Source organism: Cardiocondyla obscurior, linkage group LG14 (assembly GCF_019399895.1).
Source record: "Cardiocondyla obscurior isolate alpha-2009 linkage group LG14, Cobs3.1, whole genome shotgun sequence".
In the NCBI taxonomy this organism is placed as follows: domain Eukaryota; kingdom Metazoa; phylum Arthropoda; class Insecta; order Hymenoptera; family Formicidae; genus Cardiocondyla; species Cardiocondyla obscurior.
Window position 1 is genome coordinate 2,418,513 of NC_091877.1, and position 25,716 is coordinate 2,444,228.

Here is a 25,716-nt window from a genome sequence, read left to right on the forward strand (position 1 = left end):
GTATATATATATATGTATCGAGATTGAAAGAGATTAAGTGATTACGGTAGGTGTCGAGTCAGGGTGTGCATATTCGTTTCACGCGAGCGTATGAAAAAGGCAAAAAGGCAATCGCGAATGAACGGCCATTTCCAAGTGACAGACACGTCACTACGGAGGGAGTGGGCGATGGATAACGAGAAGCGTACTCACGTAGCTATTCCGGCGGGTGGGTACATTGCCCGCGGGCGTCGATGAGGAGCAACGCTGAAGGACGAGCTACCGTACCCCGGGCGTCCTATGTACCGAACACGAGAACTTGGCGCGCCGTGCCGATTTACCCGCAGCAGTCCCCTGTCCTCGCCGCGTGGACGTAGCGCACCCGCACATATCCCCGACGTCGTCGTCGTTGTTGCTGTCGTCGTAATCGTCGTCGTCGTCCTCCTCGTCGTCCTCGTCGCCGTCGTCGTCCCCGTCCCCGTTCTCGTTCTCGTCCTCGTCGTCGTTCGCGTCCCCGTCTCTGTCCCCGTCCCCGTCCCCGTCCTCGTCCCCGTCACCGTTACCGTCGCCGTCGCGTAACGTCGTCGTCCGTATCGTGAGGACAACTGGTCGTCGACGTACGCCCCGTCAGCCGGATAATGGCCTTCGGTAGTTACGCGGCGGTCGACCGCACTGCGGGTACGCGTAGGCGAACAGCCGGCCGGCCGGCGGTAGTAACCCGTAACACGAGGGATCGGTAGACGGCGCACCACCACACCAGCACCCACCAGACGCACCACCGACGGATATAGATAGCTCCGAGAGGAAGAGATCCGGACGGCACAACAGCACTGCTTCTAGCGATCGAGGAGACGCGCGACCGTTGCCTCCGCTACCAGCTCTTCGACGGCCTGAGAAACGAGGAACTTCCGGGGGCAGCGACAATCGGAGCGAGCACAACTGCCATCTTCAACATTGTCGTCAGCGTGGCGAGGATCGTCGACTTTCTCGTCGTTAGCAGCGGCATCTTGCTTATCGCGGAGGTTATCTTCATTGTCGTCGTCATCCTCGTCGTCGTTCTCATCACCGGATTTCTCGACGGTAGCGCGATCCTCCTGTTGACAGTCGTCGCAGTGGTCCTGGCAGCGATAATCGGCACCACGTTCGTTGTAATCGTGCTCGCGGTAATTGATCTCGCGCGCGACTTTCTCGTCGATCGTGCCTTTGTCATGCTCGTGGAACGACAACTCCGTGTCGCGAGCCAGCTTGCCATACCCCAGGTAATCCAGCGGCACCTGCCAGCCGCAGCAGGTCGACGACTGCTGATTGCTATGGCTCTCCGGTGCTACCCCAACGATCCGCTTGAGAAAAAGTTTCACTGGAGAATGCGATCCAACAACCACTACCGCCACTATCAACGCCGTACGTGCCGTCGCACCGATATCGACTCCGTTTTGCCAGCACCGCCCTGGTCTTGCCGCTCTCGACAGCGAGTTCGAGTTATTTGCAAGCGACGATGCGGCACGCTCGGCAGCCCGCATAAGCGGCGGCCGCCTCTTCCACGAGGCCGACGACGACCATTCACCTAGAGAACACCCACCACTACACCACTACCACTGCGAACGCTACCGGCACCGTCGCCGCCACCGTCGCCGCCATCATCACCACCATCATCATCACTACCGGCCACCGCCACCCTGAAGTCACGCTGACCTCCCACTGACTCTCGCCTCCTTTGACACACCTTTCACCTCGCCCTCTCTGCTGCTGTTGCCGCTTCTTCTTCTTCTCTATCTCTGACCTCGTTCTTTCTTTCTTTCTTCCTACCTTCCTTCCTTCCGGTCGGCTCGCGTACACGCAACATTTACCCAACCAGACGAAACGACAGTAGTTCGGCGATACGTCGCATTTCGATCGACGTCGAATGCCTCACGACCTCTTCTTTCATGATTCCGGCCGTTGTATCGAGCTTTCACTCGCGCCACACACGACACACGAAAGCACCGCCGCCGCGCTTTAGCAGCTTACACCGCGCCACCCGCGATTGTTGCCTGGCCCGACATACGGTTCTACTACTTCCCACTCGTCAACCACTGCCGCTTATTTCACTCGCCTGTAGCGGGTCCAAGCCGCCGAACTCTCCCACGGCCTTCCGCTCCGTCCGCTCTTTTCTTGATGCCGCATTTCACGCGCCTATACGTGCGTGTATGCTCTCGGCGCCGTATATATGAAAGTGCGTGCGTACGTATATCACTCGAATCTATCTTCCGGGCCGCGCGTTTACTCGACCCTTGCACCGCTGCGAGTCCTGCACCAGGAAGTAGTGTCAATGCAGCAGGCAGGCACTCCCAGGACGTATCTCTCTCTCTGGCAATGTTCCGACCGAGCAACCCACCTTAGCACTGACGCTCTGCCCGTTTCGGGGGTGTTGTGGTGAGAGTCGTGCCTCCGTCTTTCTCACTCTCTCCCCGTTTATCTCTCTTCTTCGCACCCCTATTCGTCCGTCGAGTGCCGTCTCGTTTTCACCATCGCGCTCAGTCAGGTTATCCTTTTCCCTCCAGTTAGGGCTCCGCCACACAAGCTACCCTGCGCCCCGGGAGCCAATACCAACCCATGTGGAAGCCCCGACGCGAGACGTTGACGATGACTTGCGAACCCAACCGAAGCTAGCCGAGCCTCCACCTTTCTCTCCCACTCGTCCCGACTCCCTACTGTAGAGGGTGAGCCAACGACCACCCTAGCACGCAGGTGCCGCCTCTGAAAGCTCGCCGAGCCCGCAAAACACGACGACGCGCGGCCATGTGGCAGCACCAACAGGACCGGCTACGGAGACCAGCACTATTCGCCCTCGATATAACGCGAGACCATGTGGAAACCTCGAGGCGGCGACGCGCCGACAGGAACGTACTCGCGTCGACACTCGTTCTATCCATCCCCAGGTAGCCTGAATAAATCTAACATTGTTGCTGTAAAAAAATCACGTATTCTCGCAACGCCCATTCGCGCGATTTACGCTCGAGAGATATCGTCGTTTCCCAGTGATTAGCTTACTTGGAGAAATAACACTTGTTTAACGCATTAAAAAAATTTTAATTGCCATCAAGCACCACCGCGACACGTAACGTTAATTTAATATTTTATTTTTAACAGAAATTAATTAAAAAATTTATTAGAAAAGTTCCTATCTTAGCTGCTAACAATTTAATATGTTTTATTGCATTGAGATTAAGCGAGGAAATATTTTTGGTTGATGGCAAAATTAATATTTACCGGAAATTAATTCAGATTGTCAAGTTAATTATATTATTTCGCTTTTTAAAGCAAAGCGTACGTATTGTCAAAACCCGGCGTACAATAATTCAACGGGGAGGGGTGCAATTCTTTTTTTTTTTTCTCGTACATTACGTTCCGCGCAAAGGTCGAGTTCCATTATGTGATTACCGGCTTTTCATCGCGCTCGCATTCCACAGCGGAACGTAAAATAGCTTGAATCTTTCGAACAGAGGAATCTTTGAAATACGCATTGACGATGCATGGACAAGGACATTCAATCCCTTTACAGATTCGAAACGTGAAAATTTTAATTACACGCTTCTCGTAGCGAGGAGGGGGAGGGGGGCATCGTTAACAGCGAGCCTTGTCAACGTAACGGGACAATTAGACGATGATGTGTGAAAAAGTAAGCCGTTCACCTGATACACTTGCTTTTCAGTAGAAAAGACTAATTCGCGTACGGCACTGAACACGAGGTTTGCCGAGAACCGGCGAGCCAGCCTGTATTCCTGTCTCTCTGTTCCTCAGCATCTCTATATCTGTCTCTCTCGCCTCCCCTTTCTCCTTCTCTAGTCTGTGTGTTCAGCAACCCCGCGTACCTCCCCCTTGGCCTCCCTATCGTTGTTCTCTCCGCGAGGTATCCTAGTCGATACTGACACTGCTGGTGCGAGGTCGACTCGTCAGAGGGTGCTGAAGGGAGTGCAGAAATGGAGACGAGGCGCGGGGGATGACGCGAAAGAAAAAAAAAAAGGAAAAAAAAAATTAAAAAAAAATAAAAAAAAAATAATAAAAAAATAAAGGCGCTCCCAAATCTCACTCCTTTTGCCGCTACCACTCGGATATATACGCTTCGTTCGTCTCTCTGCGTCAATCTGTCGCGGTTCACTCCCCGTTTATCTCATCGTTGAAATTGCACGACAGAAAACGGACGCCTTATCTAATATCTCTTGGGATGGATCGAACGCGAGTTCGACCTCTTTATCTTTCTCTAGTTTCTTCATATACTTCTTTTTTTTTTCCTTTTTTTTACGCGCATTATGCTATTACTTTTTCATCCCTTTACTCAATTCAGGATTATTCATAGGCATTCGTCAGCGTTATTTCACGCGATCGTTTAATATACATTCGATCGCGCATCGGCCAGACTCGTCTTGTATATTCTCATTGGCGACATCCTATATTAGAATCGCCGTGCATTCGATACGGACGTATTGAGCGTGTGCGTTCGCGCCATTTCTTGACCGTGTTTCTGAACGCTAAATGCGGCTGCTTCATTCTGAGATTTATTTATTCAATATGAATATCAGATTAGATGTAAAAATGGAGTGAGCAAGCCACCGCGCTTTCACCCACATTCAGAGTACCTAATGAAAACGATCTACTCCTTTTTAGTTTAATTTTTCTTTCATATATATATATTTTTATTTATTTATTTTTTTTTTTTTTTTTATAAAACACACCTAGAAAACTATTAATATGGCTGATCAGTTTAAAATTATTAAGTCCCGTTAAAACGTGAGAAAATTCTCATAATTGTCAAAAATAAAACACACTTAACGATTTAAAAGTGAGAAGGATCTATTAATGACTAAAAATAAAAGTAAAAGAAAAAAAATAAAGAACCCAACAAGTAGGTATAAAAAGGATATCCGCAAAGATCTGAAAGTGTTTTCCGATATCTCGAATAGTTTCGAAATAGTTCCGTTCAATATTCTCTTTGCGTTATCAGATGTATCAATTTTATCCCCCTTTCATCCAACTAAATATACATATCCGTGTATCTTGTTATAACGCCGGAGAGATTTATGGTTTTTGTCAAAGGTCTAATTTGGCAAAGAGCCGCGGTAAAATTTCACCGGTAAATTAGAATTGTGCTACGAGAACGTTGATAATAAATTAAAAGCGATATGCTATTTATTGAAATTCGGCCTGGCGGGGGGGGGGCGAGGGCCGGCCGGCGCGGCGAGCCGACGTTAATCGAAAACAGGAAAGTTGCATGGGTTTACAGCAAACTGGTAACGCGGCGCGACCTCAGATATGTAACGGGCTGCAGCGCGCCACGCCAGTTTGATAGGGTATGTGTGAGGTATTTCCGGTAGCTGGTATCCACACGCTTGCACGCCGGTATCCCCAAAGTAAGCGGTATGCGTCAAGTTGTTGTTTCGCGCAGCACCCGGCAGTAGAATTCCTCGAAGGCCCGGGCGATTGTGCGATGCCTTTGCACGACACATGGATACACGGTCTCCGCTTTTCCCCTCCCCCCCCCTCTCCTCCCCCCGGCCCGCGATCTGATCGGAGCTTACTCGCGTAATCGAAATTTCGATAGAATTCGAAACAGTCGGCGACGCCGACGAGCGCTCCCGCGTCACCGTGCGCGACGTGTCCGGATGGAACATCAACGGTATCAATAATTCATGTGCCAATGAGACGATGGCCGACTATAAATTCACCTTCGCGGCCTGTCGCTAAATTGTTCGATCGCGTTATATCGGAACGACGGTACCGCGCGCGCATTTCGCAAAAGGGTCCGAGACATCATCCCGCAGCTTAGCCCTGAGGATTTTAACCCGAGGATTTAGTCACGGCGGTACAGCAGAAAGCTCGTCCTGTCACCGGGTTTTAACGACTTTCCCACCTTTCGATCGCATTTCGAGAAATCCTCTTTTATCAAGTCTTAATGGACCACGTTACTTTTATAGTTTTATATATACGTCGCGCGGTGCGCTACATACAACGTGCGCTGCACAAGAAACGCAGTTGTGCCGCCGCGTACGTGAAAACGCACTTTGCCGGCTGTGAATTTATTCGTGTCTATAAAACCGAACGTGAAATCATACTAGAAATTTATCTCGCGTTTGTACATAAAATATTTTTAATTGAATTACCCGTTACCGCGCGAAAACGATTTTATAACGGCGCTATAAGCTCTCGCTATTCATTTAATAACGTGGTAAGCACGCTTTATAATAAGCGTGGCAATTGAATTAAATTAACGACGCGTCAACTTAGTTTTTTTATTTTTTTTTATGTTATTTTATAAGTTCCAGCACGTTATCATTTCCAAATAGTTTTAACAAAATTATTAACACTTACGCATGTAAAACAATATTGTTTTACGCGAGAGCGCGAAAGTGGAAACGATCTGGGAATAACCCGACGCGTGCCAAATACTAGACCGTATTTCCCTAAGGTATTCTCAATTTGAAAGATAGATAGCTGGCCCGGAGTATCGACATTCTCGATAGATTCAGTTCACGCACTCAATTATTCTAATAAAAAATATATAACTTTAGCGGCGTCGCGTAGAAAAATAGAGCATATATTTTGATCGGCATGTGCCGTGTCAAAGTATTGTCAAATAAAAAAAATTATCGACTGATTAAAAATATTCTCTCAGTCGCAGGGTTCGTATAATCTCGCGGTAATAAATAAAAATAGTAATCCAGATATTCAGATCGTAATTCGAAATGCGTGGCACTTAGATAAACACGATCGACGCTGCAAAATATACATTCGCTATGATAGCTATCGCGGTTGCAATGTAGCAACGTGGGATCATGGTATCATAAGCATTATCGAGTTTCGTCATCTAGCTCCATTGAATAGGGCTGCCTGCTCTTCAAGCATCGTTGAAAATAAATCGCCGACCGCATCGAATAATTTAACGACCGCAGGAGCTTCGCGCTTCAAGATAGCAGCACTTTAACTTCCGTATGTTAATAACGTGTGTTCCAGCGTCGCGCTAACGTCGAAAATAAAAGTCAACGAGGTATCCCGTACAATTATTTGTTGCAACGATCAATTCAGTTATATCCGATATGCTACTTGATTTCACTTCGAAAAATCTTTCGATATCTATCTCGTGTGCGAACGTACATATAATATTTCGTATTCTTCTACTTAATATATTCTGTTAGCATTGATCGTCTACTAATTTAATTAAACAGCGGGATATCAAGCTACTAAATTAAAAAAAAAAAAAATAGAAAAAAAGAGAGTGTCAGCTTACAATTTGTACTATAAATTGCAAAAATATTTGACAGAAAAGTTGTAAGGTGATAAAACTGAAAGCCTATCTTGTCACATAAACGTCTTACGTCGTGCTCAAATATGCGAGGAAAACATATTTTCCCGATACTCCCGAAGACTACGTGTGAACTTTGTCATAAAATCCAGCCGCGGGGAAACGTGCACGCGTAATTCGAAAGTGCACGGGGTAGCTACAAGTAATTATCAAGTTGACTGGTGCAGACATGCCGCGCGCCTATTATCCCACAGGATCCTAAACTCTAATAACTGTTTCATCCGGAAGCATTTAAGAAGACGTCACTCGTGTATCCCGTTACCGCATTTTCTTAACTAGACATCATTCCGGACGGGTGCCTACGGGCCCCTTTCCGCCGTCTATAACGATGTTACCCCGAGCTACGGTCTCTCCCGGGAGTGAACGTCGTGCTTTAACGTCGCTGAAAGATCAGAACTAGGGCGAATGATGTCGGTGACAGACGGACCGGGACGACACCTTTGGGAATGCGCGAAGAGAGGAACAGGGAAACCGATCAGTTCCCTGCTTTCGAGAAAGAAGCTCGACATCGACTTGCTTATCGTTAAATCATTTCTCTCACGTGAGACGACCGCGAGAAGAAAGTAACAGCTGAGATCGTCGTTACATATACTTTTACTTTTATCTCTATTTTATTAATTTAACCATTTACTAAATCGTTTAAACAATCTTATTAATTTATTTTTACAAATTAAAAAGACTGCTAAAAAAGAAAAAAAAAAAAGAAATTAATCTCGTTTAAGTACACAAAACTTGACATGACAAGAAACATAAATTTTTGCGAAAGAACCAGTTGTTTATTTATACAGAATAATTATCAGTTATATCGCAATTCTGAAAGCGAGATGCTAACTTTCTAAAGGTGTCGACGTTAAACAGAAGTAACTACCTTAACCGGCAGTAGTTGGCCCCATTCAGCATTGAACAGCGCGAGGCGGGTTCTGCAGTTTCAATTCCGGATAGTACGGCGTAATAATCGCTTATATCCCCACGGTGTGTCGCCGTCGTAAGTAAAGTATGCATAATAAAATTTGAGAAGGTGTAAGACTCGATGCCGGCACAGCGTCTTGGAAAATAGCTATTGCTGTTGGCCCGTTTTTCACGACGGCAGCTAAATGGTCGATGCCACTACTGTAAAACTGGTGCGACTCGCAGTAAAAACGCGAAGGCGTTTATGTTTCCTCTCGTACGCTCTATTTCGATATTACGACACTTTCTTACGTTTCGCGAAAATGTACGTTGTCCAAAGATACGTATTTCGACTTCGGTCGCGTTTTAAGGCCGAATCTTGTTGCGTTGAAAATTCGACGCTTATCTTCGCGTTAGGCGAAACATCAGCAAAGCACGTCGTACGATCTCGTGAGGTTGAAAACTTGGCGCCGGCACGAGGGGCCGATAATTATACTCCCGGTAAAATTTCAAGATCGAATAGAAATAGGGCTAATCGACTGCGCAAAGAAATGAATAAAAATATCAGCGCGTGACACACATTGCACGTCGTTCGCAGAAGGGCACGAAGACGCTATTTTAACGCATGCTGCACAATAATCGGCCGAGCGTTACACGTGACGACGGTCGCACCTTCTGAACGCCGTTCCGTATATATACATAGCGACGCGAGTGTCCCAAAAGGGGTTGCCATAATTTACAGAAAGCGCGCAAACACTCATTTAAACTCCAACGCCGCTTCAACCCCATTATCTTGAGGTTAAAGGTGGACCCCAAAGAGCAAGTCGGCAAACGGGCGGATACGAACAGTCGTTGAAACGGAGATAGAACGGAGATCTCGCGCTATTACTACCGACTGGTCGTAGAAGGGGAGAGAGGGGCCGGAGCGAACTATAATGGGGTTTCGGCTTATCTCGCAGCCCTGAAAGTTTTCCCTTCCTCCTCCTCCCCCCCCTCCCCCTCCCCCCGTGCAACGACACGGAGGCGGCACGGAAACGAGTTGCGCACGGACGTGGAGACGAGAGATCGTTCGATGCGTAAGACCACATTAATTACCACCGCGTCCCGAAGACCAGCCATCCCCCGACGTAACCGTCTCTGCCAGCCCGCGATTACTGCGACCCTATCTCCAGCCGTTTCTCTCCCAGCCTCTCTCCTGCTCGCGTTCTCTCCCTCGAACGTCGGAAATTTCAACCGCACCGGTTGAACTTTTATCATGATTAAGGAAGATCGCTTCTGCCTGACGTCAGAGAGATTCTACGCGAGTAGTCCGATTAATAATTCGCGATACAAGGGAAAAGGGCGAACTTACCCCGCGACCGTCACTTTACCACCCCCGGGAGGTGGCACATCGGGGCAAACTTGTCTTCCGTTACATCCGCGTAGGAACGAAACCGATCGCCGTCTTGCGTCTTTGGAAACTCGAAACGCGCTCGAGAGTAACTTTCCAGAGCAATTAAAGGAACGATTGGAGTAAATGGCGCAATTTTCAATGATCTGCCGTTTAGGACGTTTAGAGTTTAGGGACAGGTGTTTGATCGAGTGGAGGGAAGAGGAAAGAAAAGAAAAAAAAAGTAAGTTCTACATGACGAAATGAGGGCAGCGTTAATGTTAACGAGGAAAGAGCAATTGTGATAAAGCGGGGAAATAAAGTGCCAAGTAAGGCGTGCGAAATACGAATCAGCGCGTTACACGTGTACGCGCGTACGTAGAGAGAATGCTGTATTCAGCGAGATTATTCGATGCAATCCACATCCATATATCTATCCGTGCAAGTGTGAGACACGTACACGGGACGCGCGACCCTATTCGGCTCTAAGACGTTGCGCTCTTGAGAGCGGCGGTTGCAGTTTTCTCGCCGGTGGCTCACTGACAGCGAGAGCGAAGAAGGGAGGGAAATGCGGAAAAACAGTCACGTTTATCATGGAGCTTGGGAGGCGGAATAGCGCGAGTAGCGTAGGAGAATGGCCTACGCATAAGAATAAAGTGCTGTAATGTACAACGTCTCTCACCCTCCTCCCCTCGCCGCGAAGAAGAACTAAATGTCTGGCTGGGCGGAAGCACTCGACACAATGATTTCATTATGTAAAGTTTCTACGAAACATAATTCGGCGACACCTTTTGTATATCGTTTCTTAGTTATTAAGACCGCAATAATTGGTGAATTATGATAATTAACCGCGTACGATAAGGTATAAATTCTGGGCCGTGAACGAGAAGATTATCGTTTCGTCTTTATTCTTATGTTAATGAAATATATTTCATGATAAAAATTAAATTGACGGAACGTGAGTCTATCGTTCGTTTTTATTTTTTATTTTATTTTATTTTATTTCTTTTTCGCTATTTTTGTTACAAAAAATTCAACATTCTTTTCGGTTATCGCGACGGTTGTTAAACAGCAGACGCGAAACAACAAAGCAGTGTAAATATATACGAGAGAGAATTGGTGGTCGACGTTCCGTGGAGGAAAAGGGCGTAGTACGGGCGTAGTACGGATAGGAAAGTACGCCCGACCCGAGGCCCGGCCGACATGTCCGTCTTTTTCCGCTGCGAAGGGAACGCGCAGCGGAAATATCGAGGAGTTTGCGCGACGAGGGTGCCGTGCGAGCGCGCAACGCGAGAGGGAGAACGGAGGCACCGCTGGTACATGCGCAATGGTGTATTGATCCTGCGAATTTGAGATGCACGTACCAGCATCCCAGTGGTCCAGCGGCTGTACACAATGCCATTTCTGCTCGACGTTCTTCCGGCGTATCGCGAGCGGAACGATCCGCGCGAGTAATGAGAGCCGGACCGGAGTTCGACCGGGGTATCGCCGATTGATAAGCGCCTCACGCCGGAGATTCGAGGGTATTTCCGGATTCACGGCAGATTATGATACTCAAGAAGGGCACGGGATAAAAGCACTGTATTTAGAGAACGGGTAACGAGGGATCCGAGGAGGCCGAAGCGCAAGTATATCACGACCGTTGAATTACGTTCGATGTACCCTACACGCTCGGCTTTCGATACTCATAAATAGCGTCTCGTTGAACAAAATCGATAAGCGTTGTAAAAATATCCGTAAATTACCGCCGTAAGCAGCTTTTAATTACAACACTTTTCATTTCAATGTAATACTTTTCGGTAGATTATTTCAACTTGTACAAAATGTTAAGATAATGATATAACGAGAACAAATGGTGCTCCGCTTAAATACGCTCCAGATTATTAAAATAATTACGAGTTAAAATCCGTGAACGTTAAGCGCGCAGGTTTAACTTTGCGTAACAGTATCTAAATGAAGATTTGATAGATTAAAAGACTTGTAAAAATGTAATACGGACAGAGGGTTGTGCTTAATGCAACAGGTTCATAATTCTACCACTAACAATTCGCTATGTATTTTCTAAGTATTATTTTTAAGTAATTTTTAAGGTAATGACGTAGTTGGATCTTGCATAGATCTATGTGGAAATGAATTAGATGATCACGTGCTAATTTATGATTTTTCTGTGCAGGATGTTTCTGACGACCCTTGTTTAATCGGACTTAATTTGATCGCAAGGCAAAATGATGTTCTCTCTAATCGTCCTGATTCTTTCGGTGGGGATCTGCTACAGCAATCCAGACGCTAAGAGACTTTACGATGATCTACTCTCAAATTATAATCGACTGATTCGACCTGTGTCTAACAATAACGACACCGTCGTCGTGAAGCTGGGACTTCGTCTTTCGCAACTGATTGATCTCGTACGTAACGCATACATTTAATAAAACGTGCCAGTAACTTTGATAAATTTTATCGAAATTCTTCATTGATTAATGGATTTATATGTTTTGTTTAATTTGCAGAATTTAAAAGATCAAATCTTAACGACGAACGTCTGGTTGGAGCACGTAAGTATATGTGAAAAAAAAATTGCGGCGATCTTTTTGATCGCCGTCGTGATTGAGCGAGTCGGAAGATCAGCGTGACCAAAGTTAAATGAATAATTTCAGGAATGGCAGGACCATAAATTCCAGTGGGATCCCTTGGAATACGGAGGTGTCACTGAACTCTACGTGCCCAGCGAACATATATGGTTGCCCGACATTGTACTTTATAACAAGTACGTGATACTGCCGTTCTCTAGTATTTTTTTATTTCTTTTACGATTACTGCGATCAGGAAATACATAAACTTGACGTACCAGAAAATTACATTTCCCACCTTTATTGATTCTTTGTTCGTATGTAATGAAATTTTATAATAACGAACCTAATTTTTTTTTAGTGCGGACGGAGAATACGGCGTGACAACAATGACTAAGGCTATTTTGCATTACACCGGTAAGGTGCTGTGGACTCCGCCGGCAATTTTCAAATCTTCATGCGAAATAGATGTTAGATACTTTCCTTTCGATCAGCAAACTTGTTTCATGAAATTTGGCTCTTGGACGTACGACGGTTTCCAAGTAAGTGAATTTATTGTAATACTAGAAAATATCGCGCATAAAATAAAATTTCGAAATATAATTACACAAATGGCAGAATATATATGAATTTTGTAATAATAATCGTTCTACAATTTATTAAATCGATATTATTGTTATATTATTATTAAGTTATTTATTGATAATGTTATTATCTTTAAAAAAAAATTAATAAATCTCTAGTACGTCACTAATTTCAAAATATCTTTTTCAGATCGACTTGAAGCATATTAATCAAAAAGTTGGTGACAAAGTCGAAGTAGGTATCGACCTACGAGAATATTACCCAAGTGTGGAATGGGATATATTAGGTGTACCCGCGGAACGTCATAAAAGATATTATCCTTGCTGCCTCGAGCCGTATCCGGATATTTTCTTCAACGTAACTCTACGTCGAAAAACGCTATTTTACACGGTGAATCTTATAGTGCCGTGCGTTGGCATATCTTATTTGTCAGTTCTTGCCTTCTACTTGCCCGCCGATTCCGGAGAGAAAATCGCACTCTGCATTAATATCTTATTATCTCAGACCATGTTCTTTTTACTGATATCCGAGATTATACCATCCACGTCGCTGGCGTTACCATTACTCGGAAAATATCTACTCTTCACGATGATTCTAGTTGGACTTTCGGTCGTGATAACAATCATTATTCTTAACGTGCACTACCGCAAACCGAGCACTCATAAGATGAGACCTTGTGTCAGAAGGTTTTTCATTAGAACATTGCCAAAAGTGCTTCTGATGAGAGTGCCCGATGATCTTCTCAACGATCTCGCCGCACACAAGATACACGGAAGAGGAAAATCGGGAAAGAAAAGTAAATTTAACGCCGCTATTGCGGCTGCGGCGCAATCATCGATAGTATCTTCGCCGGATTCGGCCCGTCATCAACGAATCGATGGTGCGAACGAATCTTATTAAACTGAATAGATTTTTATTATTCGTATTACGCATCTCACATCTCTTATCGTCGTAATTTAATTAATATCCTGGCAACATAAAAATAATCATTAAGGTATTGATATACTTATTATTGTAATATTACGATTATATATTGCTATTTACAGGTTGTAACGGTTTACACAGGACAACTGCTCACAATCGGTTCTTAGTTGGCAGTTTAGGATACAACGGGCTTCCGACGGTTATGTCTGGTCTCGATGAGTCACTAAGTGACGTTACGGCAAGGAAAAAATATCCTTTCGAGCTGGAAAAAGCTCTACATAATATCATGTTCATCCAACATCATATACAACGCCAGGATGAATTTAATGCGGTAAGCACTTTCCGGATTCAGATATCTAGTAACGTTCATACAAAAGATACATACAACATATCAATGTCTTTTGATATACCGAATCTAATAGAAGAAAACATTAATTCTACAACATACTTTCTTGTGTATTCGTTTTATCGCATATTCTGTACCTTAATCCCTCCCACGTTTTCCGTAATGTTATCACAGGAGGATCAAGATTGGGGTTTTGTTGCGATGGTTCTCGATCGCCTCTTCCTATGGATATTCACGATAGCTTCAATTGCTGGTACCTTTGCAATTCTGTGCGAAGCACCGGCGCTCTACGACGACACAAAACCGATTGACATGGAAATCTCTTCCGTTGCTCAACAGCAATACCTGCCGCAGAGTCAGGGCCAGGGTCAGGGCCAGGGCCAAGGACAGGAGTTGCTCAAGTCCGTATTGTAGGCGTTATTCGTTAAAGCACGCGCGCGACGTATTTCTAATGGATTATTGATACGGACATAAAGGTAAACAGCGAACTGTCTTTCCGAATATACCAAAATTATGAATAGGTTACGGCCGTGGAACAAAAGAAACTTTCTCCAAACGCGAAATGCAATTCGCAGTTGTTTATTAGATATATTAGACCTTTCGCACTCAAACATCACATGCTAATTACGTCTAATTACTATCGTTGATCTTAAAACATATATATAGCTATTCTATTCGGTTCCACGAACTGGCCTAATGATGTAAACGTCATTTTACTTCGAAACAGATAGTTCGCTAACTTGCCTTGCGAGCAACGGTTACGAACACGATTATATTCCTGAAACAAATTGTATTTGTATCTACTATTACACGCGCAAGTAGTGCGCGACTCGTTCTTTGATAACGTCTATCGGTGTTTGCAATGTTAATGCAGAAGATGATTCGCGATAGGTATCATTTGTAAAACTTTTGGTAACGTTGGTTACACAGACGATATGTAATCGTGATATATCTTATTCGCACACCAAAATCTCATCTATACATATATATATATATACATATATAAACAGATATACACATGTACATGCATAGAACAAATTTCATGCTCCAAGTAATATCCTCCTGAAGAGCAATCGATTCATATATGTAGTGTAGTTTTTCGATAAATTATAAACTGGACTTTTTTTATTACGAAAACACACGTATATACTCGAATTTGTTCGATATACCGATGTACATGCATTAAAAGCAAAAATAAAAATTACAAAAGTCAAAAGTTACCTAAGTCCCTCGTCTTAAATTAAATACGGACGTATGTATACCTACCTACTTTAGTTCAGAACATATAATACAAACGCATTTAACTTAATATTTTAACTGAATATATTTTATTATTTTATATATTATACAAAAGTCATATGATATAATATTTGTACGTAAATACATATGAAATAAATGGAAAGTAGACGGGATAAAATACATTTTTACACAGACTAGCTTAATATCTTAGTGCTCGAATATTAAAATATTCATTTGAGGTAAGTGAAAGAATTAGAAAATTTTTTTTTTATATTTCTTTCAATTAAATAGTGATAAAACGGACGACTTTACGGTCTTCTTAAAATTCTGTTCGCTAATTTTGTAATGATATACATTATTATCTATTCTGTGTTAAAATACATTAGATTGTACTGTGATGTAACAAATTTAATTATTCTTTTTCATCTGAATTATTTTATGTTGAATCGACAATTTTCAATGGCAACAAGTTTTATTGTACATACGTATGATAAAGTTTCGTCGCGTAAACGATCGTAATGTGCACTAGCAGAGTACATGGTAGCTTATCGAATTCCTACAAAACAGTCTTCCTTACTTTAAAAAGAAGCATTGCTTATTTTTTAATATTTACGAATTACATTCGAAAACAATTGTGAAAAAAAATTGCGAATGTAATAAGTAACACTCATTGATTAGGAAGTTGTTATCTGACACAATCTTAAACTGTAGTACTAATTTAATAATATTTAAAAACTGAATTTCTTTTTAATAACTATTTAATTTCGAAGAAACACAGGTAAAACATTATAAAATACAATATTTAGCAAATTGAAAATTCTACTATATATTTTTTTAATTCTTCATCAAATTCGCTCGCTGTGGAATATTGTTGATTATTTGACTATCTAGATCAACATATAAATAGAATTGTCACATGTAAAATAAAAATACTCAAGTCTTTCTTACTTATTAATGGACTTATGAATGTGAAAATGCACTATTTGTAATCGGCAAGCGCCGATTTCTTTCCAACCTTTGACTTTTTTTGTATAAAATTATGCTACATAAATTGTAAATTGGTTTATAATACCAATATATCTGCAGTCTTAATACAAGGAAATTATTATAATTAGTAATAATAATCGTTAAATTAAACAAATAGAGAAAAACAAATACATCGAAAATAATTTGTTAGTTGATTTTATAATGGCTTATTCTCTGAACTTTTCTGACCAACCCTTAGAATTTTTCAATTATTAAAAAAGAATATAAAATGGAAGTTAGAGAACTCGTTGATCTTTTTTGATATAACATAATGGAATAACTATTCAAACTTAACTAGCATACGTTAACAAAAGTTCGGTCCGGTACTGAAAAATATTAAATTATCGAAGACGATATAGCTCTAACTTACGATAAAGACGGAATATAATGAAATATGATACCACAGGATACGGAACTTTTTACGAAGAAAATTTCACTTCTGCTGCCCTAGTGCTTATCAGTTTTTGTTACGATAATAATATGTATGTGTATATATATATATATATTTTTTTTTTTTAATTGGAAATAACTGATTTTTATTATGCTAGGCGTTTGCAAACCCTCTTTCATTGTACGCAAAAATATATACTCTTCTTTAAAATACGTTTATAGAATATACATTTAGCTAAATTTGCGGAAGCACGTTTAGATATAAGTATTTCTGCTTCCCCATATATATCATATTTCATAAAGAGATAATTTTACTCTTTATAAATACTATTTCTTCGCAAATATATTTGGCAATACAAAAATAAAAATACACGAGAGTATTACTCTAGACACGAGACAAGGCAGCTTTCACGATTCACGTTATAATTTGTTCTCTGGTTCATTTGTCATCACAAATATCATAAAAAATAATATACATTACTAAACGACATTTAAAATTACTATTTTACATAATTTTGCATGTATACATATACAAGTATCTTTTCAGTAAAAAGCAAAATCAATTTAAATTCTTTTGATTAATACAAAACAATGTAAATGTAAAAAAAAATTCTCGCGTTCAGCATTCTAATAAAATAGCTTATCTTCTACATAAAAAATAAAAAAAACTGATAACTTTTATATAATATACCAGATCGTTAATGATACACAATATTAATATTAAAAATAAATCTAAACCCTTTATTTAAAAATATATTTTATCTCTTTTCATAAATTTGTTGATATAAATTGTAATGAGAACAAAATGCCAATTTTCTTCTCACAGAAATAAAATTGTCTCCAAAATGTATATGCAATTCGTTTCTTAAAATCACACTATTATTTTTTGCTTTATAATTTGCATATTATAAAGTACTTGATGTACGCTAACAATCTAATATAGTATTATATAAAAGTTTATGACATTTGTGATATTAGTGTCACTTTCAATCGTCACGTGAGCTAGAGTTTCATATATTTGCCTATATTTATATTTCATATGACATGATAGATGATAGATCAACCAGAATTTGACTGATGAATCATCATTTACGTTTCGAACGCAATGATTGTTTTTAAATTCAAAAAATAGAACATACGACGTGTAACTTACGTAGTCACCAATTTTTTTTTTTTTTTTCTATAGTCCTTAATACACGAAGAGTACCGAGCAGCTCTTTAGAATTGTAAAGCGCCTCCATACGCGGAAGATTGCAATTATGCGAGCACACGTAATCTTAAAATCAACCTTTCCATGTGCCAATATAATTTTTACAGCTTGGACAGAAATGATGAACGCTCATGAAGGCATTCATACAATATGGCAGGCATGAGCAAAGGCAGCATCTGAAATGAAAAAACGTGAAATACATTTGCAATTTAAGATTCTTTTTTCATATTTATAGGAAAACTGTCATGTTTAATTCATAATTAATAATACATGTATAATAATATTTGTAATAAACTCACATTACAGGTACGAGAAAAGAAGGCTTGATCACTCACCCAAGTAAGCAGAGTACGATGCAGCAAATGTGAGCACTCGGCTGATGATCCGATATTGTAGTTGTTTTTATATCGGCGCGACATGTTGGACAAGACATCTTTACTGCATTCGGGCCTAGAGCGTACACTATATGGTGTTGCACGACCCGTACTTCCGTTTGTGGTGCGGAATTCAACTCTGCATTAAAATGCGGTTGTGATGTCGAGTGACTCGAGCCTGGATAAGCTGACGGCGCAGGCACTGTCGTTTGGTTTGGAGGTTGATTGTCTAAAATTATATAAATTATATAAATATATAAAACACATCAGTATCTTATATGTACATATATACATATATTGTACATATATCTGTATGCCAATTTTCTTTTATCGTAAAAAAATAGACCTAAAAAAGTCAATAATTTATAATTAAAAAGAATTCTCAAGTTTATAAATAAATAATATTAATTTTTATTAAAAATCTTGAAATGTGAATAGTTTTACGCTTCGATGTGATCTTTTATCATCGAAAAGTATGAAATCCGCCTTGTGTGTACATTAAAGCATTACGTACATGGCATGGGCATTTGTATTGGCGCATTTCCCAAGGGATACGGTGTGGGAATAACTGGAGGGTGTGTAAGTGTTCCTCCCGCGGTAGCTATGGCTTCCTCGTAAGACGGTGGAGCTGTTGGGAGAGGCGCCGAAGGCTGGGTGTTAGGCGCAACAAAACCCACATTCTTTTCCATTTCTTCCTAGAAAAAGAAATGAAATATAGTTCCAATCGATAACGGTAAGCTATTCTTTTTAGATAAACTGGCTCTACACTGCTCAGAGTTTATTTTTCTTTGTTCTTACTGAAATCTTAGATCATATCTAAAGCTAATATACATTAAAATGCTATGGATAATATAAAACTTTTTTTTTCTATTATTAGAAATAATTGTAAATTTTTTCCCAGTAATTTATTTATTAAATTTATCACGAGATCAATATCGTTATATAATTAAAGTTTTACGCCATATAAAAATTAATGACATAAACATTTAATTTGATACTTATATTTTGTGAGTGAGTAATACTTCATAATTGCACGACTAGTTTTTCTGTAATATTATATAGTTGCAAGAAATTAAGACGTTAAACGATCGGTTATTTCTTTAACGTTTACACAGCCACGTCATTTAAAGATATGCGAGAATATGAAATAGTATACTTGGTCTCTTGCTAAATGTCTTTTATAATAAAAATCTCACGCAAGCAAAACAAGGGAAATTTATTACGACTATCCGTGCAAAAAAATAAAGAAGACCAAATAGGATTATCAAGTGTCACGGTCGTGTCTTCGCAGTGCATACGACTAAAATACACTTGCCGTTTTTTTTCTGTACAAATAAACTATTGATACGTTTAAAAGAAACCTCGCGGAAAATTTGTAAAGATATACAATCCACGCACGTTTAGCGATATTTTAACATTATAGATTTTAAGGCAGTTTCATGCGAGTAACACGCAAATATAACAAGATCAACAGTCGTGTAAATCAAGACTCGTGATTGTATGAATTATATTATTTTGCCGCAAGAAAAATAACTTGTTATCGAAGACCAAAAGATTTTCGCGCAAGAGTAGCAACGCCAGCCACCGAGAAGATAAAAGCGTTTATATCGTCCTATTTTACAACATAAAATCGAAACAGGCAAGTCTTAAAATATAAGTACTGTTACATAACAAATAAAACTTGCGCTTGAAATCATATTTTCGTCAAGCAGGAACAGTTGCTAACGATCAAGATATCAGTTGTATAATGCAACGTGAAAAAGCGATAGACTGAAAAATTACGTTTGTAATATTTAAACGTAAGTAACGGATAGGCACACGTTATATTACATTACGTTACATACGCTGTATTACATTACAGAGACTGACGCGCGAGTAGAAAGTTGGGCGGACGTTAAGTAACAGAGACATGATACATATTTGCTAGCGGTGCTGTGTGTGGAAAGCTTTGAATCTCGAGCTCTTGAGTGCACGACGTCTCATATTGCTTTACGGCATTTACGTTCGGAGACACCACTTCTTAGTATTCCAACGTTTAACGATAATTAACTCGGCTTCTGAGGCCAGTAATATGAAATTTTCAACAATACCATGGATTTTACTGAAACATTATAAAACAAAAATAATTTCTTCTTCAACTATTTCGAGAAGCTATGATTATCTCGATACATACATATTCATCGCGCCGTCTAAATGGAAAGTAATTAAAAAAAAAAAAATTATATATATATTAGCTACGCATTTAATGTTTGCTCAAATATCGTCAGACTTTTTTTTACGGTTATGTGTACTCGGAACATGATATATACCAAAGTGATACGATAATCGACTGCACACGAGCTACGTATAAGAATATCTCAGACTCTCACTGCGACTTCGGATATGATTGATCGAGCGAGGTACACGTTATAGAAATCGAAAATATGTAATAATCTCAATTACGATCGCACATAGAGACACGCAGGTGAATCTGATTGATGATTGGTAAACGACGCGGTAGGGAGAACGTGTGTGTTACTCGGCCGAAGGCTCGTGGGGAATAGGATCTTCTGCGCGATTAGCTCGACTAATCGGCCCATGTTCGACGACGATGTCTCGGACAGGCTGAAATGACGCAACGAGTGACAGGCGAGGCGAAAAGTAGGAAGTAGGAAAGCGCGAGGCAGTGACGATCGAGAGATACCGTACTAAATTACTCACCGTGTTCTGCGGGCGAGCAAGGCTAACCGTCGTCGAGGACGACGGCGAGTTGGATCGTCGTGGATCGTCCCACAGTCCCACGAGTCGTCGTCCGTCACTCGACTCGACTCCTCGACTTACGCCGGCCAAGCGTGATCGCCGCAATCGGTGGCACGTTGCTGAACGTACCGCTCTCGCACTCGGCACACTTCTTTCTCGAGTTCCTCGCGGGGAACGAAAGCGAAAGCAAAACCCACTTCCTTTCTTCTCTATCGCGATCGAAACGGTACGACGGGTGAACAAGACTGACCTCTCGCGAATCGCGAACAAGTTGCGAGAGAACGGCTGAGTCGTTTGAGTTCAGGCTTTTTTCGTTCACGCCAGATGGCAATAGGAGAGGCTCCGCGGCGGGTAAGTAGACTTACGTTGTCATAAGATCGTTTTTACATGGTCGAGGAAACGAGACGGTGCAGATTCAATTGGATATTTTTTTACTTGATTTAATCAGATTTATTTGATAAAATTGATTGGGCCCGTTCTTGGAATCTTGTTCGTCGTCTGTAAAAATTCCACACGTGCGGGATGTTACAATTATTATGAAATTGTACTGAGTTGAATTTGGTGCTCCAGTATAAGTATTAATGGAGTAATATTTACCTTTCAGAGTGACGACTTTAAATTGTCAAATAAGTTTATCAAATAATTTAAAGGTAATTTTATTTTATCGAAATATTTGGAAAGATGCATTTAACGTCTTGTACGACAGTATTGTTCTTTCTCGTAGCATTGTGTCGCACATCAGAGGTACGTAAAAATTTCGGAGTAAACGAAGTTGAGTATTTTTAATAGATACCCAATTCTCACATAATTTATTTTATTTAAGGTGCCGGATAACTTTGCGAAAACCGAACATTCCAACAACTGGGCAGTTTTGGTCGATACGTCACGTTTCTGGTTCAATTATCGACACGTTGCTAATGTCTTGTCTATTTATCGAAGTGTCAAACGTTTGGGAATACCGGATTCGCAAATCATTCTTATGATAGCCGACGATATGGCGTGTAATCCTAGGAATCCCAGGCCAGCTACCGTTTTCAACAACATTAAACAGCACATTAATGTTTACGGCGATGATGTAGAAGTTGACTATAGAGGCTACGAAGTAACAGTCGAAAATTTTGTAAGATTACTTACTGGTCGCTTAGCTCAAGAAACTCCTAGATCAAAGAAGCTACTAACGGACGAAGGTTCAAACATCTTAATTTACTTAACTGGCCATGGCGGTAATGGATTTTTAAAGTTCCAAGATTCGGAAGAAATCACCAGTCAAGAGCTGGGCGATGCTTTGGAACAAATGTGGCAAAAACGTAGGTACCACGAAATTTTATTTGTGGTTGATACCTGTCAGGCCAGTTCCATGTACGAAAAGTTTTATTCTCCAAACATATTGGCGGTAGCTTCTAGTTTAGTAGGAGAAGATTCACTTTCTGTAAGTAAAATATATTTTAGTAAGTAAAAAGTTCTGCAACTATCAATATCAATTTTAAATATTATTCGTAATGTTTTCAGCATCATGTAGATCCTGCCATTGGTGTTTACATCATAGATCGTTACACTTATTATGCATTAAACTTTTTAGAAAAAGTTGAACCGTCTAGTACTAAAACATTAGGTGAATTCGTAAGTGTTTTCGCGCCTACTTTTGCAAGATTAAATAAAACAATTTTTTTTATTATTATGATTAATTGGGATTAATATTTTTTTGCAGCTGAAAGTGTGCCCAAGAGATTATTGTTTGTCTACAGTGGGTGTAAGGAGAGATTTATTTAGAAGAGATCCAGATAAAGTACCAGTTACAGATTTCTTTGGTTCACTTAGGCCTGTGGAACTTACAACAAATATAATGAATGTTTTACCTGTTAAATCTAATCGAACAAGAACCGAGGAAATTGAGAAAAGGTATAATTATGTTGCACAATTTCCCGACATATGTCAATATACATAAATAAATGAAATTAACATAATTCTTTTTTTCAAATCGTATATCGATATATTACGATTTATTTAACTTAAATATTACAAAATCACGGTAACAATTTTTTATTGAATTCTTTGCCTGTGGGTTATTTGAGATTTTTGTTCTCCCATTTTTAACGGTGACGATATTAAACCGATCAAAGTACAATCAGCTTCCAAAAGAGTTACATCGGTAACAGCACCCAAAAACTTGGAAGAAAGTTCCAAATCTTTTATCCTTAGCCGAACTTGAGACCCTCTTACATAGTACCTAAAAATGAAGTAAAAAAAATACATTTTAAATAATATTTTGCATTAAAAATACAGCAGGCATCGATATGAAACAGTATATTATTTGAATAAAAAAAGTAGATTTTGTTACACATACTCTCCATTCTTCACAGGTCTCTGACAAACACAATGAAACTTCCATCCAAAATCGATATACAAGTCGTTCCCGACTGTATGGAATATTTTACCAATAACAACCTTTCCTTCAGGGTCGCCCAACTAAAAAATAAATTGATATATTTAATAAAGAACAACCAAAAATCTATTCACTGCTAAGCAGAGGTACTTACGTCGACAAACTTGGAGTTACGAATCAAGGAAGCAAACGTTTGCGGCGTTTCCGGCCTTTTTTCGTTAATGTGTGAAAACTTCTCATAACTCTGTGCGAAACCTCTTAATTTTTTCTCGGATTCTATTGCTTCTGCGTTCTCTTTTGTTTGCGTTACAGGCTCTTTTTCGGTACCGACTTCCTTCACAGATGAATCCTTGCCTTGTTCTTCTGAATCTTTCGTGCTGAAACCTCTCGTAGACGAAGAATTCACTCTCGAAACACCGAGATATCGCAAGCGTATTAACGCTTTCTCAAAACGGTGTATTTTGTTCATGATGACAATGTTATTCCCGAAGATCCTCGTTTCGTTACACTTACTCGCTTACCATCGACCTTGCGGACTCCGCTGCGAGTCCTCACTTCCTCAGAATTTTTAGCCTCTTTAGGTTATAGTGGAATAACGAAATTCAGGTTATGTGATTACTAGCGATATACCGATAATATCAACCATGCCAGATTGTTACTCTTCCTAAAAATATCATTTCGTCATATTACTTTTTAATTAGCATAAATTTTTTTTAATTAAATCTTTATTAAAAAAAAAATTTACTGGCGCGTCTAAATTAATATTTTTCTTTTTATGTTACAGTCACCGGCAGAAGTCTACCACTCCGCTGCAGCTCGTGCAGATTGGTAAGTCGCAAAATTTTTTTTCGTAAGTTCGTAATTGAATCTCTTGAACCAGCAACCCGTCGTCGATCGTAGGTTACTCAATTGTAATTATCAAATAAAAATTATAATTAATTAATGCCCTCAATTATAATAACGCGCACGAATTAGGACGTTTCGAAAAATAGCGCACGCGAAGCGTACCCATGGTTTGTTCTAGTAATTATAAAAAGAAATGTGTATTGTTACGTTATTCAATACACTGGAAAGCATATATTGGCAGATATGGCATATGTTGCGACGACGGCGGCTAGCGTATGTGACTTTTTACGCTCTCGACGACCGGCGTTCTGATGGCACATCTACGCGCGCGTTTCGTGTGAGTTTCAACGCACACCACGACGAGATTACGTACGCTAGCCGCCATCACCGCAGAAAACGCCATATTAGCCTCAGTGTACAGTCAATTGCGATTGAGTTAAACAGCGGCGTCGATCGTGTTCGCTGTTTGGTACTTTTATATTCGCGATAAACGAGTCGTGTGCGAAGAAGCGGTTTGACATAATGCTCGCGCAACGAGCAATGGCATGCCGCTTCAACGTACAATATTCGCCGGCTCCGAGATGACGATTTCGCCCGGATGTGTCGGAGTGCGAGCTAGCTGGGGTGTTAGGTTAGTTGCGCCGGAGCAGCGATATCGCGTCGTGGAAGTGTTAGGTTGGCAGCGTCGGAGTCATGGGAGCTCCAATGACCAGAGCACCAAGATGTCGCGCGATACATATCGATTGTTAATCCAATAAATTAAATCCGAAAAGATCGCGATCAGTGGGAAAATTAGCGGGTGGTGGTCGGTCATTCTTTCAGCGGCATGTCGCGAAAGTGTTAGGTTAGTTGCGCCGGAGCATATAATTACATACGTCAGCGTCGCGATGTCGTGCGATATTCATCTCTTCGATAATCGCAATCAGTTCGAAAGTCGCGATCGGCGCCAACGGTCACCGCAGTCAGTCTGTCAGCGTCGCGTCGAAGGCTGACGGTTTTAATTATATTCCGCGTGTGGAAAGCAAAGGAAATTTATTGTGCCTGTGAGTGCCGTCGCGAGATTCCTGAAATTATTTTGGTGGATGGTCGTCATCGCAGTCGGTATCGGCGACGCAAATACGTTGCACGACCGCTCTGATCTTACACGGGTAAGTCGCGCGCGCGCGTGCAACCTTGACTTTCGGTTGAATTGTGTAGAGAGGATGAGAGAGGGGAGAAAGAGAACGAAACGCCGAGTCGAGAAGACGTAGCGGCGTGCACGTTTCCTTGTGAATATCGGCGATGCCACCGGCAAAATGCTCGCGAAGCCCTCGACGTTTGTGTCGAAACGTCGGGGTGTAAAGACGTTTTCTGAACCTCACACACCGCTACCGAACCCTCGACTCCCTTGGCGTTCTTAGCATACGGAATCTTTAGTATTTATTAAGCGAGAGGTAAGGATGGAGTGTTGTTGATTTTTCAATTGTCTTCTCTCACTGTGAGATACAAAAAGATGGGATCACAGTTAATTTTTAA

The 25,716-nt window shown here is 41.0% G+C and overlaps 5 protein-coding genes across 15 annotated transcripts in view; 2 read left to right on the plus strand and 3 right to left on the minus strand.

The window, feature by feature from the left end:
* The window catches only part of Nachralpha1 (nicotinic acetylcholine receptor alpha1), a 93,968-nt gene extending 90,933 nt beyond the window's left edge, over positions 1–3,035 (minus strand). Inside the window, exon 1 of the mRNA XM_070666148.1 lies at positions 193–3,035. The gene's annotated coding sequence lies outside the window, so the exon portion shown is untranslated. The remainder of the gene's footprint in view (positions 1–192) is intronic.
* Nachralpha2 (nicotinic acetylcholine receptor alpha2) overlaps positions 1–15,219 on the plus strand; it is a 65,633-nt gene extending 50,414 nt beyond the window's left edge. For 2 of the 6 annotated variants that reach the window (XM_070666152.1, XM_070666151.1), the window contains 7 exons: positions 11,746–11,977; positions 12,080–12,124; positions 12,227–12,336; positions 12,501–12,681; positions 12,914–13,604; positions 13,771–13,979; positions 14,169–15,219. In XM_070666152.1, the coding sequence (XP_070522253.1) occupies positions 11,798–11,977; positions 12,080–12,124; positions 12,227–12,336; positions 12,501–12,681; positions 12,914–13,604; positions 13,771–13,979; positions 14,169–14,408 (1,656 nt within the window). In that variant the 5' untranslated portion in view covers positions 11,746–11,797 and the 3' untranslated portion in view covers positions 14,409–15,219. The other 4 variants (XM_070666150.1, XM_070666154.1, XM_070666156.1 and 1 more) reach the window with 4 other exon arrangements.
* An 80-nt stretch (positions 15,220–15,299) lies between these two features.
* LOC139108117 (lipopolysaccharide-induced tumor necrosis factor-alpha factor homolog) lies at positions 15,300–21,073 on the minus strand. Of its 4 annotated transcripts, none has more exons than XM_070666169.1 (4): positions 20,934–21,073; positions 18,748–18,924; positions 18,195–18,462; positions 15,300–18,035 (listed from the first exon to the last, which is right to left on the minus strand). In XM_070666169.1, exons 2-4 carry the CDS (start codon positions 18,920–18,922, stop codon positions 17,933–17,935), a joined length of 546 nt encoding a protein of 181 aa, XP_070522270.1. In that variant the 5' UTR covers positions 18,923–18,924; positions 20,934–21,073; the 3' UTR covers positions 15,300–17,932. The 4 variants fall into 4 exon arrangements, with proteins under 4 accessions (XP_070522270.1, XP_070522269.1, XP_070522271.1 ...); XM_070666168.1 differs by having other exon boundaries at positions 18,748–18,928; positions 20,934–21,068; XM_070666170.1 differs by lacking the exon at positions 20,934–21,073 and adding an exon at positions 20,078–20,613 and having other exon boundaries at positions 18,748–18,928.
* The window catches only part of LOC139108114 (putative GPI-anchor transamidase), a 43,083-nt gene continuing 38,433 nt past the window's right edge, over positions 21,067–25,716 (plus strand). Inside the window, exons 1-6 of one of the 3 annotated variants that reach the window (XM_070666163.1) lie at positions 21,067–21,323; positions 21,577–21,716; positions 21,796–22,401; positions 22,482–22,592; positions 22,681–22,871; positions 24,140–24,183. In XM_070666163.1, the coding sequence (XP_070522264.1) occupies positions 21,654–21,716; positions 21,796–22,401; positions 22,482–22,592; positions 22,681–22,871; positions 24,140–24,183 (1,015 nt within the window). In that variant the 5' untranslated portion in view covers positions 21,067–21,323; positions 21,577–21,653. The other 2 variants (XM_070666162.1, XM_070666164.1) reach the window with 2 other exon arrangements.
* Mrps28 (mitochondrial ribosomal protein S28) lies at positions 22,871–24,215 on the minus strand. Its single transcript, XM_070666167.1, has 4 exons — positions 24,101–24,215; positions 23,510–24,019; positions 23,317–23,438; positions 22,871–23,199 (listed from the first exon to the last, which is right to left on the minus strand). The coding sequence occupies exons 2-4, from the start codon at positions 23,822–23,824 to the stop codon at positions 23,013–23,015; spliced, it is 624 nt and encodes a 207-aa protein (XP_070522268.1). The 5' UTR covers positions 23,825–24,019; positions 24,101–24,215; the 3' UTR covers positions 22,871–23,012.